The 18,039-nt window shown below is 37.7% G+C and overlaps 1 protein-coding gene across 2 annotated transcripts; it reads left to right on the forward strand.

Annotated features, from left to right (window-relative positions):
- The first annotated feature begins 741 nt into the window (after positions 1–741).
- On the forward strand, positions 742–17,784 carry FAM151A (family with sequence similarity 151 member A). 2 transcript variants are annotated; one of them, XM_032218423.1, is made up of 7 exons: positions 742–860; positions 7,128–7,274; positions 13,235–13,387; positions 13,480–13,639; positions 14,526–14,750; positions 15,192–15,331; positions 15,734–17,784. In XM_032218423.1, the coding sequence occupies exons 2-7, from the start codon at positions 7,130–7,132 to the stop codon at positions 15,775–15,777; spliced, it is 867 nt and encodes a 288-aa protein (XP_032074314.1). In that variant the 5' UTR covers positions 742–860; positions 7,128–7,129; the 3' UTR covers positions 15,778–17,784. The 2 variants fall into 2 exon arrangements, with proteins under 2 accessions (XP_032074314.1, XP_032074313.1); XM_032218422.1 differs by lacking the exon at positions 742–860 and adding an exon at positions 4,409–5,058.
- Positions 17,785–18,039: the final 255 nt, after the last annotated feature.

Here is an 18,039-nt window from a genome sequence, read left to right on the forward strand (position 1 = left end):
TCATTTCTAAAGGGAAGAAAAAAGGACACTGTTTATGTATATAAAAATATAAGTTGGAAAATATGAGAAGAAAAGAAATACAGCTAAAATTGGAAATGGAAATATAATGTAAAATGAATTATGTATATGTGAAAATGTTAAAGGGGGAAAAACAGACAATACTCTGTCTACTTTTTTTTAATTATGTAACAAACAAACAAAAACTTTCTTTGAAAAAAGAGAAAAGACAAAATGCAATAGAACAGGTAGCACTTGTTCCATCCCAATAGGATAGCCAGAAGATGGCAGCATAAGGGAGCTTTTGAATGCCTGGCAGTGCTGATGCATAGAGGTCTAAGAAAATAAATTAAAACCAACCTGCTCAGGAGCCACCCCTGCAGCTCATCAATCACGGATCAAGCTTCTTTTCCATTCCGTTTGATTGGGTGAAATGATGTCATTCCTCACCAGATGCAGATGCACTTCTGGTATAAATTAAGGGACTAGGTGACAGCACAGGGAGGAGGGGGGAATGTGTTGCAGTTTGCACTTCCCTCCTTTCGCTTGTGTGCATTAGCAAATGACGGATCATTAGAATAACAGCAATATTAAAAGAGCAAAGAAGACTGGGTCAGTCAGGCACAGGACTAATTATTGGATTGGTAATGGATATTAATGTGTGTCTAACAATGAGCTGCTGTTTGTATTAGATCTTAGTTCTACTGGCATGAAAACAATTAACTTGTTCTTTGTTCCAAAGCCTTGCTTGATACCTGCATCCACAGTTTACCTCTGATAGAACAGAAGGAGGAAATGGAACCTATGAAAGCTATTTCACCATCCCTGCTGGGAAACCCCACAGCTTCCTGAAGGGTTATCAGGTAAAAGCTGTGTTTTTCAGACTTATTTACTTATATCCCACCTTTATTGGTTTTTTAAAAAAAATAAATAACTCAAGTGGCCAACATGCCTAATATTCCTTCCTCCTCCTATTTTCCCACAACGACAACCCTGTGAGGTGGGTTTGGGCTGAGAGAAAGTGACTGGTCCCAAATCACCCAGCAGGGTTTCCTGCCTAAGGCAGCACTAGAACTCAAGTCTCCTGGCACCTTAACCAAAGTGGCTCCTTCTGAATTGTTTCTCCTAACAAGACCTTCTGAGTGCTAAGAAGGGAGCCAAGATTTGCATTTAATAGTCCTTTTTCCCTGTTTTTTTCTCATTGTGAGTCATATTTTTCATGTTATAGGATTAAGAGAAGGGTTTGCTATGCTTTACACTAGCTCTGGAATCCTCTGACTAAAGAGAGGACGATACAATGATGATTTCATGATGATGATAATAACATGTACAATCTTTTATCTTAGGATTGTAGGAAGTTTTAAAAAAAACTCTCCTAGAAAAATGAAATATCCTGGGAAATATTGAAAAGGCAGAATATTATATTTCCCTGGATCAGAAATGGAGAAACATGTTTTTAGGCAGGAAGCGGACTCACTCTTAATAGCCCCCGCACCTTTGTCAATGGGCTATTAAAAAGCCTGGGCCAATCTATTCTACATAACAAAGGTCTCCCCTCTTCAGCTCCATGGTGATAGGATTAAGGCATGATAGTATTCGCCCTTTACCCATGTCACCATAGGGCACCTGGGAAGAAGCAACGTTCAACCAAACCTGGACTCAAGACAGTCTACAGAGTTGGCCCTGCATGGCCCCATGGGAGTCTGACAACCAATCAGAATACAAGATCAAGATCAAAGGCCAAAGAAGGCATAAAACCAGGAACTTTCAGCATGTTGCTCTCTTTTCTTGTTCACCCAACATCTGGAAGCATGTGGTCCCCCTTTTCTGTTCAAGAGCTCAACCCATGTGATCCTGTATCATTAAACCACCTTTCCAAGCAGCCTCCATGTTTCCAGTGACTTTTTCCTCACTTGGAACTGAACTCAAAAGGACATTTCTTCCAACAGAATAAAATTGTGTCAGGAAAAACATTGGACTGTAAATTGAAAACAAATCTGGCCATTCAACAGAAGTGTGGTCAGATCAGTAATGATCTGGAAAACAGCGCAGAAATGTTCAGGAAGTACAAAATAAGATACTTAATGAGTAATTATTGCTGGATCAGGTGATCACACCAAGCATGAACCAAATCATGTTCCATGGCTCTCCATTCATTTTGGAGTCCAGTTGAAGGGCAAATACCGGTATCTGATGCCTCTTTTATATTTCTACCCAAGTCTTGTGGTCTTCAATAGAAACCCAACTTAAATGTCGAAGTGGGCCAGGAGAGGGCCTTTTCAGTTTTGACCCAATTGCTCTGCAATGCACATTCATTCTCCAGGCTTTACATTGTGCTGCATGTGCTGTTTTAAGTCAGTTTTCTTGCTTTAGCTGCTCTTTTATTCATAATTGTGTTATGTTTTGTATTATTTACTTTTGCAGCATAACACTCTGACAACAATTCCTATACAGTGGCAAACACATTTTGGGAGGGGAAAATAAAATAATTACAAAATCTACTTCACAGAACATGTTGTGCATCCATAGCAGAGCAAAACCTATTCTGATCTTCTTGGATATGCATAACTTAATAAGTTTAATAATGGATCATGTTTGTTTTCAGACCCGTTCAAAAAAAGTGTCACAGAATTCAGTTCTGTCTGACAGAAAGTGAAGCAGCCAGGAACTTGTGAAAGGGGAAACTGAGGAAACTTTGTGCTCCTTAAGAGTTGATACTACCTTGATGGCATATAGTCAATGAAACAGATGAAATTTGTGAGAACTTTCAAGATGCTCCTTTTTCTTGCAACCTGTGCTTGCAGCCTGATAGCTGGGCTACAGATTTAGTGCTTTTATAGCAATAGCACTTAGACTTATATACCGCTTCACAGTGCTTTACAGCCCTCTCTAAGCGATTTACAGAGTCAGCATATTGCCCCCAACAATTTGGATCCTCATTTTATCCATCTCGGAAGGAGGGAAAGCTGAGTCAACCCTGGACTCTGTCAGGATTGAACTCCTGGAATGAGCAGTGAATTAGACAGCTACATTCTAAAGGGATGCAGTTGCTTAGTAATTAAGATGCTGAGCTCGTCGGTCAGAAAGGCCAGCAGTTTGGCGGTTCAAATCCCTAGCACCGCATAAAGGAGTGAGCTCCTGTTACTTGTCCCAGCTTCTGCCAACCTAGCAGTTCAAAAGCACGTAAAAAATGCAGGTAGAAAAATAGGAACTAGCATTCCGTGCACTTTTGGTGTTTAGTCATGCTGGTCACATGACCACGGAGTCATCTTCGGACAGCGCTGGCTCTTCGGCTTTGAAATGGAGATGAGCACCGACCCCTAGAGTCAAACCTTTACCTTTAGCTTTACTACATTCTAACCATAGCACAGAATGCTAGACCTGATTTCAAAACTAGCATAATAGTTCATAGGCATGGAGCATTTCTGTGCCAGCAAAGTAGCTTAACCCATTTATATAAGCACCTAACCCCACACTAAATATTAAGAAAAAGGGTGTTTTCTTATCCTGGCATGTGATGCTTGGTGAGACAAATAATACCCAAAAAGAACCATCAGCTGCTTAACTTGTCCCATATTAAATGTACAAAGATAGGCACCAGTCACTAGCCTCATTTTTGTGTCAGAATAGGGATTAGCAGCAATAAGGGCAGCACAGTTTACACTGGCATACTTTTCTGCCAGCTCATCGACTGGAGGATAACAATTTAATATTGTCACCTGGCTGTGCCCTAAAACACTTCCTCCTCCGTGATGCTCTTGCAATTTTGCGAACTGGATCAGCTTGAGCTGGTTGCCATGGTTCTAACTTGACAACAAGGAGAGCAAACTCAGGAGTTGGCCCAGTATATCAACTGCAAGCCCATCTTCACCTTGGGATATGCAAAGCCAGACAGATCCTTAAAGGCTTTACAGAGATTTGCTAGGGTTTGCCGCCAGTCTCCTGTATGTACAGTGGGATAAGTTCAATTGTTATGAGATCTGCAATCTCTGCATCTCCCAGGATACATATAGCTGTAGATTAATATGTTTTTTTTAATCTGGCAAAGATAGGAAAAATGAAGATATGATTGTATCAGTGTGATTTCTAACCTACTAATTTAAAAAATGGCAAGGTTTTCTTTCTATATTGGAGACCCAATATTTGCCCATGGGGTTTTGAAAAGCTTTCTGAAGAAAGCTCTCCACCCTAACTTTCCCATCCATGGCTCCAATGCCACGAAGAGTTGACAGGAAAACCTTCTTTCCATTTGCAGTTGTTGGAAAGATGGACTTTAAACTCAAAGCACGTGTTGTGTTGATTGACATGGAACGAAGGAGGGACACAAATTCCATCTATAATAGGCATAACCCAAGATAATTTTTGCAGAGTTCTATGTGAGCTGCAGAGCAGAGAAGTCATTGTTGTTTGGAGTGCCCTTATAAGAACCTGTTCTGTGGTTACGCCTTCATTTTTAATTCCAGCACAACAGCTTATAATTATTAGGAAGCACATTCTGCAAGGAACTGAGTATCTGTTACAAAGGTTATTTTTGGGGGGTGACGGTACCAGATGATCAGAAGTTTTTCAGCCACATTATAATTCTTCAAGAAAGACTTGACAAACTGACTGCATAGTGAAGTAGTACGGGAACAGTTTGACAGCATAAGAAATTTGTTCGAGATAATGTTCTACCAATAGCATCGTTCAAATAAGTAAGAGAAAAATTGTAGATTGCAAAGAAGAGTTTCGACCAAGAAAATACTCACTTGGACTATACCCTGTTTCATCAGTTTTGGATCCTGGTTTCGTCAACCAGAGTTTCTTGCTTGGAATCAAATTCTTCAGAATTCTTTTCAACTTCCATTGATTTTCTTGCCTTGCACTGGAAAAGAAAGTGTCCTTGTTGAAACACAGATGCCAAGAAACTTTTGCAGATCAAACATATGATGGTTTCCAAGAAGGTCTGTTCTTCTTCTGGAAGAAAAGGAAGAGTTGTTGCTTTGATCAGTGCTGTGGCAGTGATTTCTGGCTGCATTGCTCTCGTAGTGTGGCTCGCAGTCAGAAAACAATTTCTAGAAGGTACGAACGCGAAGCGGAGCCAAGCGCTTTTGAACTAGGAGCCAGTATCCCCCTCCCCCCGCACGCAATTGCAGGTTTAGGATTTCATATGATTATTCATATTTGGATTATATTGATAATTGATAGCTTTGCTAGACCTAGTTTGGTTTATTTTAAACATAACCTGACTTTTACTTTAATTCTTTATGTTTTTTATTACTGTATGCCCAGTGGTTTTTTTTTAATTGCAAACTGCCAGAGTCAATGGTTGATTCAGCAGGTTACAAAGGGCATTTTAAAAATTACATTTTTATAACATGTCAGCCCTCCAAAAACAATGTGAGGGAACCATTCCAAATCTTTTCCTGACAAAATCTTGGCACATAAGAATCAGTTGTGCTAAAAAAGAGCAATGAAATACATATGTGTAAATACTTTTACATTCTTAATTCTGTTACAAATTATATGGAGATTTGGATACAGATAAAATAGCTGTAAAATATTAACTTTGGCATGGTATATCATTTATTTTCAAGAATTCTGTTGGGGTGCTCGGGGATTCCTCCCCCCCCCCCGCCCAGTTAATCTGTTACTTGTTTCATTTATTTTTTCTAATGCTGGCATTAGAGATTTATGCTCTTATTTTGAATACCACCATTTTTATTAATTGTTGAATTGTTTTAACTTACATCTTGCTCAGAACCTGTGTGTTAAGTTTCCTATTTCACAGAATATTTTGGCTAGCAGAAGATTATAAGAAAGAATTTGTATGATACGAATGCTTGCCCATTGTGTATTGGATGAGCTGTTGGTCTAATGAAAGATACCATTTAACTTTAGATCTGCAGTTAAATATTCCTGCAAGGTTATGGTTTAAAAATATGTCCCTTTGAGAGAAAAAAGGCTTATATCAGTTTGATGGTATAGCCTCATCGAATCTCTCCTACAGCTGAATTCATGGAGAAAATAACCTAAAACTACAGTATAGAAAGTGCCTGTCGGTAGAATATACAGACAAACTCAGCTACCAACCATGGAGAAAGATACACAATGGAAGTGATTCCAGATGGAGGGGTCCCTTCAGAAGATACAGGAACAATTTCATCATTTCCTCCTTAAAATATTTTGATCTGGAAACAAAAATAAGGGGGGGGGAACTGTAGGTAAAGATTAGAGGATTTCACAAGAAGGACATAACCATCTGTATCTAATAACATTTTGGAAATAAAGCAAAGTGATTGCACGCAAACATCCTACTAACAATGCTCATCTGAGTTTCTACTTTTCTTTCTCAGTCAATCCAGTTTGCGTAGCACTTTGCGCTACATAGGTTCTGAATCTTTGCAATCTGAGTACAAAAGAAACTATAGTAAACCCAAGTCTTATGAAGCCAACATTAGAATTCAAACATAGGTCCACTTAAGCCAGGTAATATTCTCATTGTTAGCCCAGCTTGGTAATTTCTTCATGTATTTGAAATACACAAGACTAAATGTAGACTTGTTCCCAGAAATATACCTTAAACAGGAAGAAAAAGTGTATTCTTTCCTGATTAAGAGAATTAAACGTGTTCCTATAACAAAGATAAGAAACTACAGGTAGTCCTCAACTTACAACACCCCCCAAAAATTCTGTTGCTAAGTGAAGTTAGTTTTTCCCCATTTTATGTCCTTTCTCACCATAGTTATTAAGCGAATAACTGCAGTTGTTCAAGTAGTAACATGGTTGTTAAGTGCATCTGCCTTCCCCATTGATTTTGCTTCTCAGAAGGTTACAAAAGATGATCACATGACCTTGGGATCGTCATAAATATGAGCCAGTTGCCAATAGTCCAAATTTCGATCATGAGACCATGGAGATGCTACAATGATCATAAATGTGAAAAACAATCATAAGTCACTGCCTTCAGTGCCGTTGTAACTTTGAATGGTCACTAAATAAAAAATTGTAAGCCAAGGGCTACTATGTGTTAAATATTGACGATACCCCAGAAGTGGTAATGTTCGTTAAATGTTCCTTATCTTGGTCTAGATATTAGTGTGAATTCAGCATATTTATTTCTTGTACAATGTCCTGATTGAATCTTTCAGACATGGTACCAAGGCCCTCCTTTTATTCAGGCGGAGACGTCTTAGATTATTTGCTTAATCTGAAGAGAATAGACAGAAAAGATGGATTGTTGGTCACCTGGTATCATGCTGCAAATAGTAAGAATGACATGGAAGAGGCCTTAAAAGGTAAGATTTGTGTTTTCTTTCTAATTTGGAAGGTGTAGCAAATGTGGTGGCTCAATGGCTAAGACGCTGAGCTTGTTGATCAGAAGGTTGGCAGTTCAGTGGTTCGAATCCCTAGCGCCGCGTAATGGAGTGAGCTCCTGTTACTTGTCCCAACTTCTGCCAACCTAGCAGTTCGAAAGCGTGTAAAAATGCAAGTAGAAAAATAGGGATCATCTTTGGTGGGAAGGTGACAGTGTTCTGTGTTCCTTCAGCGTTTAGTGATGCCGGCCACATGACCACAGAGATGTCTTCAGACAGCACTGGCTCTTCAGCTTTGAAACAGAGATGAGCACCGCCCCCTAGAGTCTGGAATGACTAGCACATATGTGCAAGGGGAACATTTACCTTTACCTTTTAGCAAACAACATGATGATCAAAAATAAATCCCACTTAACTCAATGACATCTCTTCCTAAATTCATACTACAGTATATGTAGATAAATTTGCAGCCTAGATGTATCAGAGTAAGATAAAGCATCAGTCTTTCTATTTTGGAACTAAAAACATTCTGAACCCTGAATTTGTTTTCAAAACAAGCACCATCACACAAAAAAGTCTCGCTACAGAAAAATAAATCTTGTGACCAGAATAAATCCTGCAAATTTTGCTCATATTTTTTTTTCATTTTACATTATAATTGGCCAGGTTTTGTTCATGGGTGTATTTGCTGTTTTCACTGCATTTAAAATGACTGCTATGCCAACAGTGCTGCCAGAGCTGAGCAGACAACATGTCACATTTAGAAACTCATTGATGCTCCTCAAATTTCTTTCTCTGGTGTGCTGTCTATTTCCCAGTCACTCAACTGCAGATTCCTCCCCAAATACAATGATCTTCCCAACCTTCCATTAGTTCTATCCACCCAACATTTCCCCATAGATACTTCAGTTCTTGTTTTTGTTCCCTTTATCCTTAACTACTCTTTCCCCAGCCACTCCCCATGTAGCATTTCCTTCTGCCTAGCAACCAGTGGTGGGTTTCAAATTTTTTAGAACCTCTTCTGTAGGTGTGGCCTGCTTTGTGGGAGTGACTTGCCAGCCATGTGACCGGGTGGGCATGGCTAACTTGTAAAATGTGGTGAAACTCACTTAACAACACTCTTGCTTAGCAACCAAAATGTTGGCTCAGAAACTCTGGCATTTGAAGCAGGCAAGTCATAAAGCTGTCAAGTTACAAGACCCTTGCACCCCCAACCCTTTAGAAAAAAAAACCCAGGGGTGTTCAAACTCGACAGCTTTAAGACTTGTGGACTTCAACTCCCAGGAATTCCTCCTCTCGCTCTTCATCTTGATGATATCCGGACGGGCAGGGGGAGGGAGCTGGAACCGGTTCTAAACGGCACTGTAGATTTGTGGAACTTCTTCTATAGAAGAAGTTAGAACTGGCAGGAATTCACCCCTGCTAGCAACCATCCTAGCATTTGATGTCTTCTCTCTAATCTGTTCTTGGTTTGGGTTCTATTAGAAGTGGTGAGGAGGCACTTATGTACAAAGCAACTGTACTGGAATACATTCCAAGTTGCACTGTAGCATTTAAGGTGCTAGGAGCTGGAAATCTAGGTTCCAGACCTCTCTTAGATACACAAAACAGATACGTAACCTTGGGTGAATTTAATTTTTTTTAGTCCTAAACAGTTCTTGGTTCTGTGCCAAGTGCCAAGCCAACAGATAAACAAACCTTCTTATTGCAACATGGATTAATATGTTTCATTTCCAGAGTTCATGAGAACAGTGCAAAAATAAGTACCGTATTGGATTAAATGCAAAGAAAAACAATAGCAGCAGCAACTTATTGTAAATCAAAGGGTAGACTGAGCTGGCAGTCTTCCTTGTCACACTCCTCCTTTAAGCAGGCTGTCCAATTTTGTTCCCACCCCCTAAAAGTGAAGTGGTACATGCTCCAATTATTTCTGCATAATATTTTTTTTATATTTTGCAAAAGTGCTCCAGGGATGAGGAGAAGGCTAGAAGTGACATCATGTACACTTAAAACATTTCCAAAAGTTTTTATAGGAGAGAAGGGTAGATGTACAATTAGGATTGTAAAGATGTTGCTAAACTTGTCCCACTGCTCTGCAGTTAGATATTTGTCTTTGTCCTTCCTGATTTACAGAGCTGTTGAATGTAGCTGAAACCATCACTTCTATACTGAATCCTTGCTTTTCAATTTATATTAATGAATCAAACTGAAGAAGCCCACAGAAAGTGCAAAGAGACATTGTCCCGAAGCCTCTATTACTCTTAGTATGAAAGAGTAATAGCATACTAGCTATAATTGTTTCCGATTGTAGTGTAAATAGATTATAAAAGAACTGGGAGTGCCTCTCCCACCATTAAATAACATGCCTGTGTGAACAGGTTAGTAGCACTAAATAAGCAAGTTATTGTAACCGGTTCTACTTGCTTCCTGAAAAACAAATGCCCTTCTTTTTGTCTATTTGAAAAAAGAAGCCAAGACTTTGCATTCTTAAACCCTGGCAGCCTTCGGCAACACAAATAAACTTTATTTAATAGGCAAAAAGCTTGCAATATTTTGTAAATTTATTTCAATGAGAAACAAATCATTTTAAAAAAACTTTCCGGTCTAATTTTAGTTTTATAAATAAAAATGGAATATGTCTTTAAGTAACCAAGAAGTGGATTATAAATTCTGCTAAAATGTAACATATGAACCACATCATTATTTATGGTTAGTCAAGGCCTTGAACTCTTGCAATGATGAGGAAAAAAGATGGCTTAAACTGGAATGGTAATGATAAGTGGTTTTAGTTGTACTCTACAAAGATCTAGCATGCAAAATGTTGCATTTTGTATGGACTTGCCTGAAATGACTTACCACCTTGTCATAGTTATATGAGGAGAATGGACAGGAGGGTAGAATCCTATGCCTTGTTTATCAAATGTACGTATAAGCCTTTTTAAGCACATCAAACATTTATTTGGGTAGGAGGAAAATCACATATTTTATGAAGAATGGACAAATTCATGGGGAACCAGAACAATTGAAATTTCCTATTCGTATAATAGACATGGTACAAAGTGTTATTCAGATGATGATTACTTAACAAGATTACAGAGATGCCCAATTAGAGGGATTAAATAGTCCACTGCAAGCAGAAGATTAACATAATTTTACCTACTTAGGAAATTACTGAAGTTTAAAACTGTACTATGTACTTTTCAGAATGGATTTAGAATGAAAAAAATTCTCAAGGCATGTGTCTGGTGCACAGATGGTATTCTATTTTCTTCACTACCGGTTCGGTAGCAGGAGTGCACGCACCTGGGCATGCACAGAAGGTCCTTGATGACATCAGGGTGAGTGGGTGGTGTCTCGTACCACCGCCACTACCGGTTCACCCAAACCGATGCAAACCAGCGGCATACCACCTCTGATCTGGTGTATAATCTTTAAACAGTCATACCTCCATAATTTGGCTACCCCCTCTACCTGGGCAGCAGATGGAAAAGTGTTAGAAATTCCATTTTATATAAAGTACTACAGAGCACCACAGAGCACCACACAGAGACTGCACAAAAAGTACAGTCACCATGTGCTTTACCTAAATTACTGTAATAAGAAAAAGATAAGAAAACTCTACTTAGAACAGAACAGCATAGAGCAGTGATGGGCAACCTTTTAGACACCGAGTACCCAAACTGCGCACATACCAGTGACGTGCGGTGAGTTTTATGGCTGGTGAGGCAGGTTTTTAGACTTGTGGACTTCAACTCCCAGAATTCCACAGCCATGCATGCTCAGTTCCGATTTAAAGCAACAGCATTTTTCCCCCTTGCAAAATAAGTTTTCCCATTCTTTTTCTTCTCCCTCCCCCACCTTCCTCCCTCTCTCCCTCCCTCCCCCTTTCTCAAACAGACACATGCACAGAGAACTTGGATCCCTCTCTCATTCACTTACTCTCAAACAAACACAAACACAGAAATTGGATTGAATACATTTTCCAAAGGCTTGAAAGCAGCTCCTCTGCCATACCCCCCCTTTCCCCTGCTGCCTTCCAATCGGAGCCTTTGATTGCCTTTTCAGTGAAGCTGGGCTTATATACTTTTATCCAGCTGTGTGTGTGTGTGTGTGTGTGTGTGTGAGTGTGTGTGTGTGTGTTTGAAAAGGCAATGTGGGTTCTGCATGCAATCAAACTTTTTGAATTCCTCCCCCCTCCCCACATATGCACCTTTTCCAGCTGTTTCAGAGAGGATTTCAACTCTGCCCTCATGAAAGGCCAGAGCTCTGAGTCAGACTGAGCTAGTTGCTCCCAGAGAACTCTAAAAAACCTCTAAAAATGCCCTCTACAGGAGGCAAGAGAACATGTGCCTCATCTGCATAAGGAATTCTTCGCTTTTTAACCCTTGGTTAACTCTTAAAAGGCGAAAAATTCCTTATGCAAAAGAGGCCCCTAGTTCTCTGGCCTCCTCCTATAGTTAACACCAAGCACTGTTCCAAGTCACTGTGACTTAGAATCTGGTAGCAACTATCTTGGCTTTAACTATTTTTAAAAAATTTCTTTCCTTTTCCTCATGACTGGTGAGGCCATGCCTCCCCTGCCTCTAGTGGCTGCACGTCCCTGGCACATACATGTCCAAACTGATAGGTGCATGCACACAGACATCCACGGACATGCATGCACGAGTGGCAGAGACCCGAAGTCCAGCTGGTTGGCGGGAGGTGAGGCATCCCAACACCGGCAGCACAGCAAGATTAAAAAAGTTATATGACTAGGCAAACATGTTTCCCAGAAGGACTATAATGGTTGAAGATGATAGTTATTATTAGTTCACCTAGGAAAACTGAAAAATTACATATTGATTTTTAAAAGTAGGAAGTTATCCAATGTGGGGAATAAGAAGATAATAAATGATAATATTATTGGAAAGAGATCATGATCATTTGTTTAAAAATAGTGACCAGATCTCAGAATGGTGGGTTATGTAGCAAAAGCAATCAAGAGGCATGGGCTATCTTCACACCTTGTTCATTCTATGCATCCAAAAATCTGCCAGTCCCTTTACTTTAGAAAATTGTACCATCTTACTGCCTCATGTGCTGAAGTTTTAAAATTTAAAAATGGCCAAAAATAAAAATTGAAAGAGACGCACAGATTTTATACAGTATATATGGACACATAAGAAGTTACCTTACATTGAATTGGTCATTGACTTATCTAACTCATTAATGGATAGATGTTCTCAATAGTTTTTCCAGCTCTGCGTGGTGATGCTAATAACTGAACCAGAGATTTGATATGCCAAAATCTGCTTGCAATTTCTCAAAATCCCCTCACAAAAAACTTTACTGTTTCCCTCTCCCTCTCTCCCTCCCTCCCACCCTCCCTCCCTCCCTCCCTCTCTCTCTCTCTCTCTCTCTGTTTGAGACTATCCTTTGAATTTCTCTTGGTAATATTTCTGAGCTTATTTATTGTTGGAAGTGGCTGAGAATTAGCCCACACTTCCAATATGAAATAGACAATTGGAAAAGTGTTGTTATTGTGATATCCCTTGAATTTCAATTGGGGGATGGAAGCCAGGAAGGCTACAGATTGTAGGAGAGACGATGATAGAATGTGATGACTTATTGGACAAAATTGTAACTTAAGTAAGTATAAAATTAGCAGGCATCATTTATGAGAATTTCACTGAGTTTGTTCTCCTCCCTTGAAAATATTTTTTCAAAGCAAATACTCTTACAAGGAATCCTATAAAAGTTCTGAGCTGCATGTTTACAAAAATTACAGATGATTTTCTACACAGCACTACTTTAATCCTTGTTCCAATCCTTTCCCAGCTCCTCAAATTTGAAATATGATAATTCTTATGCAAATAATTTCCTCCACTTTGCCTATGGAATTTCCATGAAATGCCTCCCTTCATTTTTCAATGTTCTCTTTTTCTCTTTCTCTCTGAGGACAGCTAATGTCATGGCGCTAGAATCTGATGTTACCCTTGAAGGATACAATACGCCCAATGAGACAGAGAAACCGATTATGGCCCACCCCCCTGTCATCTACAGTGACAATACTCTCCAAGATTGGCTAACAACAGTGCTCAAGGTATCTGATAAAGGTATAACACTGCAAATTAAAAAGAGACATCCATTGTAATGAATGGGGAAGAGAAATAAAGCTTTCTCAAGAATTTCTTGTTCTTGCCAATAGTGATCAAGCTGGATTTCAAAAACATTAAGACAGTGGGCCCATCTCTGGATATCTTACTGAAAACATCTTCTGAGCTGAATATCGACCGACCTGTTTGGCTAAATGCAGATATTCTGAATGGCCCAAATGTTCCTATTAATATCGCAGTTAATGCAAGCCAGTGAGTAAAATGAACTTCTCTTTTATTTATATAAAATTATATATTGCACTACTTATTTTCAAGGAACACAGAAAGCCATTTTAAGCCAAGACAAACTATTGGTTCATTGACCTCAGTTACGTCTATACTAGCCTTTTTTTTTCACTCTGGTGCCTTTAGAATCTTTAGCTGCAGTTAAGAGGCATCACCCAAATATTTGATAGCGTGTTTTTTTAAAAGTTGACTAATGTAAGTTTGAATGGCTGTAATCTACAATGATAAACCAGGACTGAATCTATGCTTTCTTATCCCTGACCTATGACGCCTCCTTTCCTGATGCTATATATTAAGAAAAATATTCTTTTATAAGAGGCGTTAACTTTTATTGTTGTAGACTTTAGCTAAGATAAGAAGCAATTATTGTGTTTATATCTGATGAATAACAAGATAACAAACCTAATCTATAATGAAGTTTTACTAAAGATCTGAGATAACAGATTAGCAGATTTGATTAGAAGTTTACATGTGCCAGCATGTACCAGACACTTTGTCTGCCACGGTCAGAAAGTCATGTGAGATTCCCACAAAGCACATGCCAAATCTGTCTTCCCCAAATGAAATCATGGTTTTATCATGTGGGTAAGGTGTCCCTGTATACTGATAAACTTTTCTATGGTGCTTTCTAGAGTTTGGCTAGGAAGATGTCAATTCAAGTCCATACCTTGCCAATAGAAACTTACTTGGAACCAGACTGAGTCTCTGACATCAAATGTTATTTCTAAATCAAATTGTTCAATGGACATACATAAAATCATACCTAGCCCAATATGGAGAAGACTTATAATGGATTTCTTCTTTTAATGTGTATGGAACTGTGACTATGTGGTTATTACCAATTGCTTCTTAGATTCCTGACTCTCATTGAAGATAAGTTTCCAAACTGTACTATTTCTCCGGGATGGACAACCCTCTATTTATCTCACTTTCCAAACAAGACCTATACGCAGAGTATGGTGGAGGAAATGCATTCCCTTGTGGGAAACCTGCCTCAGCAAATCACCTTCCCTGTAAGAGCTGTCATGGTTAAACCAGCCTGGACTCATCTGAGTTGGCTTCTGAGTCAATCCAAAAGGTGAGAATTTGATAGCACGGCTGTATCTTGATGTATTCAAACCAGCCTCCCTCACTCATGTCTGTGCTTTATGAATAATGAAAGAATGGTTCCAAGAATTCTTAGCCAAGTGACCAAACTGGGTGAGAGTTATGGATTTGGTGATCCCATCACATCTGGTTTGAAACCAATTCTCATTCAGAATTGGTTTCTCCGGATACTTGGAGAAGAATAAAGAATAAATCAGAATTGGCAGAACAAACAATTTTTGCATTCTCATCTGCAAACCTGACTGTAGTTTGTTCAACAAACCATGATTAAATCAATGTCTCTGCCTGTGTGTGTATGAGAGAAAGAGAGTGGGAGGGAGGGAGGGAGAGAGAGAGAGAGAGAGAGAGAGTTCTGCTTTCGGTATCACAGTTTGAAAATCTCTGTCGAGGCCCAAATATCTTCTGTTTCTAGATACAGTCTGACTTTGTGGCAAGGGAAGACTGATCCGGTTACTGTGGAAGATCTCCTGTTTATTCGAAACAACAGCAAACCTGAACAAATCTATTATGACCTTTATGAACCTATTTTGTCTCAATTCAAAAAATTGGCATGTGAGTACAACAATTGTACTTCTTTAAATAGCAAGCTTCAATGTTTCCAACAAGATAAGACTATCTGACTTAATAGCACGAACTTATTTGCATTTCAGGTAATTGAACAGTATTATTCATTTCCCATTTTCCAGGCAGTTGATTAAAAAAAGGTTTGCAGTAATATATATATTCCAGGAATCAAATAAGCGAAGTGTTTAAAAATATTATTTTTTAATTTTAAGTAATAAGTGATGAAATCAGAATATCTGGGATGACTTCAGTGGGCTAATGATTCAGTCACAAAATTGTAGATCAGAGAAATCATACTTTAACAGGTACGTTTAATTTATTTTGATTTATTTTGCTATAGCTAATTTATTTTTCTTTCTTTTCTTTTTCTTTTTTACTGTAACCTCAAAGTCTCTCAACCAGAGTCAAGTGCAAAAAGAAGATGGAGAAGGTAAATGAAAAATGTTGGGAAAAAGAATGGAGCCAATTAATGTACTGCCAATTTACAACACAAGGAATATTTGACAATTTAAAATTGACTTTTCAGATTTTGAAAGATACAGATAAATTTATTACATGGATTCAATTTATACGTACTTCACAAATGGTACAAATAAATATGAGGGGGGATTGATCAAGCTTTGTGAAATACAAAAAGGATTGAGGCAGTAAAGCTCAATTTATTCATTCTGGATTTTAAATAGAGCCAAAAGACAAGATAACAAGATTGCTGGAGTGAAAGTTTTAAAAAAAGAGTTAATAAATTTAGAGCATTTGTTGATGATTTGGCTCTAATTTTTGGAATCCTCAAAAAGGGACAGATGTATTAATGAAAAAATCTTGAAATTTGGGGCATTGACTGGATTTAAAATTAATGAGGGAAAATAAATATGTTGACAAAGAACATAAAGATGGAAGAGCAAAAAGAATTATCTATAAAAGCTAGATTTTGGATTGGGAAAAAAGGGAAATACTTGGGTACAGTATTACTATTACTACCATGATTTGTAAATTATTTCAAAATAAAAGATGGAATGAAATTAAATAGGATTTATTAATGTGAGAAAAATGACAATTATCACTGTTGTGAAGAACTTCTGTGTTACAGTATCTAGAATGTTATTCTTATTTTAGACAATATCTGTTTTGAGAATTGATGTACCATTTGAACAGTGCAAAAGACATATCCAGGTTTAGAAGGCAGGAGGAAAAAACATACCCAAGGTTAAATATAAGTTTCTCCAACATGCAAATGAAAAGGAGCATTGAATTACCTGATTTTAAATGGTACTTTGCCACCTGCAGTTTGATTTCGATGAAGGAATGACTGTTGTTAAGAAATAAGAGACTTTTAGATTTAGAAGATCATGGTCTGAGGTTTGGATGGCATTGTTTCTTATGGTTTGATAAAATAAAAGTAGATTTTAAAAATCATTATATTAGGAATATAATGCTAGGAATATGGAATAGATACAAACCTGGGCTATGCCAGAAAATATCTTTGTTGGCCTCAACTGAAGAAGTGTTTTATAGACAAGAAACACCAGGCAAAGATAAATGGTTAACATACAAAGACTTCTTAGTGCAGGAGAATGGAGAGCTTAAATTGAAACCAAGAGAACAATTGACTGCAGAAAGATTTAGTTTTCAATGGTTCTCATATGCAAATTAAGAAAAAGATTTAATTTAGATTTAAAAAAACTACCAGGAATAGAATGTGATACAATGGAATTTGAAAATGAATTACATACAAAGAATGAACATGTGATTGCTAAAATGTATGATCTTTTGTTGAGATTTGAAAAAAGAAGAAGAGCAAATTAAAAGAATGTATGTTAAAAAATGGCCCAAGAATTTTGGTGATAATATTCAGATGGATCAGTGGGATAGAATGTGGTGAAATGGCCTGAAATTCATATTGTCCTACAATTTGGATAGCACTTTTTTAAAATGCTGTACTGCTGGTGTATGGCATCAGAGAAATTGTCTGATAAGTATATCTAATCAGCATTGGAAATATGAAAAACATAAAGGCACATTTTATTATGTATGATGGACTTGTGAAAAAGCAAAAGCATGTTTGATGTATATATGGTAATGTAGGGAGTTCTAAAAATTAACTTTCAGATAATTTTGTGATTAGGATTTATGGACAGTCAACTAAAAACAATCTCATAAACAATTAGTTTTATATATAACTGCAGGGAGGTTATTATAGACGCAAAGATGGAAAACTATGGAAACATCAATAGGGAAGGAATGGGTTGTGAAGATAGCTGAGTTTGCAGAAATGACTAAATTGATTTGTTCTGATTAAGCAGGGAATTAGAACCACTTTTATTTAAAAAATTGGAAACCCTTTACGGATTTTTGGTTGAAGATAAATAAAAATCTAGTGATGATTTGAAGATTTAGTGATTAAAAAGTATTTAAAAGATTTGTGTTTTTAACTGCTGCAAAGAAAACCGAAGTCACTATTTTAAATGCCCATTTCTTTCTTTTTTTGTTTTCCTTCACTTTTTCCATTACCTTTTCTTTTTCTTCTTCTTCTTTTTCTTCTTCATCTTTTATGTTTCTGCAATTTTAAAAATCTTTGTAAAATATTCTTTCAATAAAGATATTTTTTAAAAAGGGAAAAAACCATGAGGAATGGAAGTTGTATAGATTTGTATTTTAATTACCAAAGATTAGAAGACCACACCACCACTTTAAACTTG

The sequence above is a fragment of the Thamnophis elegans genome, chromosome 5 (assembly GCF_009769535.1).
Source record: "Thamnophis elegans isolate rThaEle1 chromosome 5, rThaEle1.pri, whole genome shotgun sequence".
NCBI classification, from domain to species: domain Eukaryota; kingdom Metazoa; phylum Chordata; class Lepidosauria; order Squamata; family Colubridae; genus Thamnophis; species Thamnophis elegans.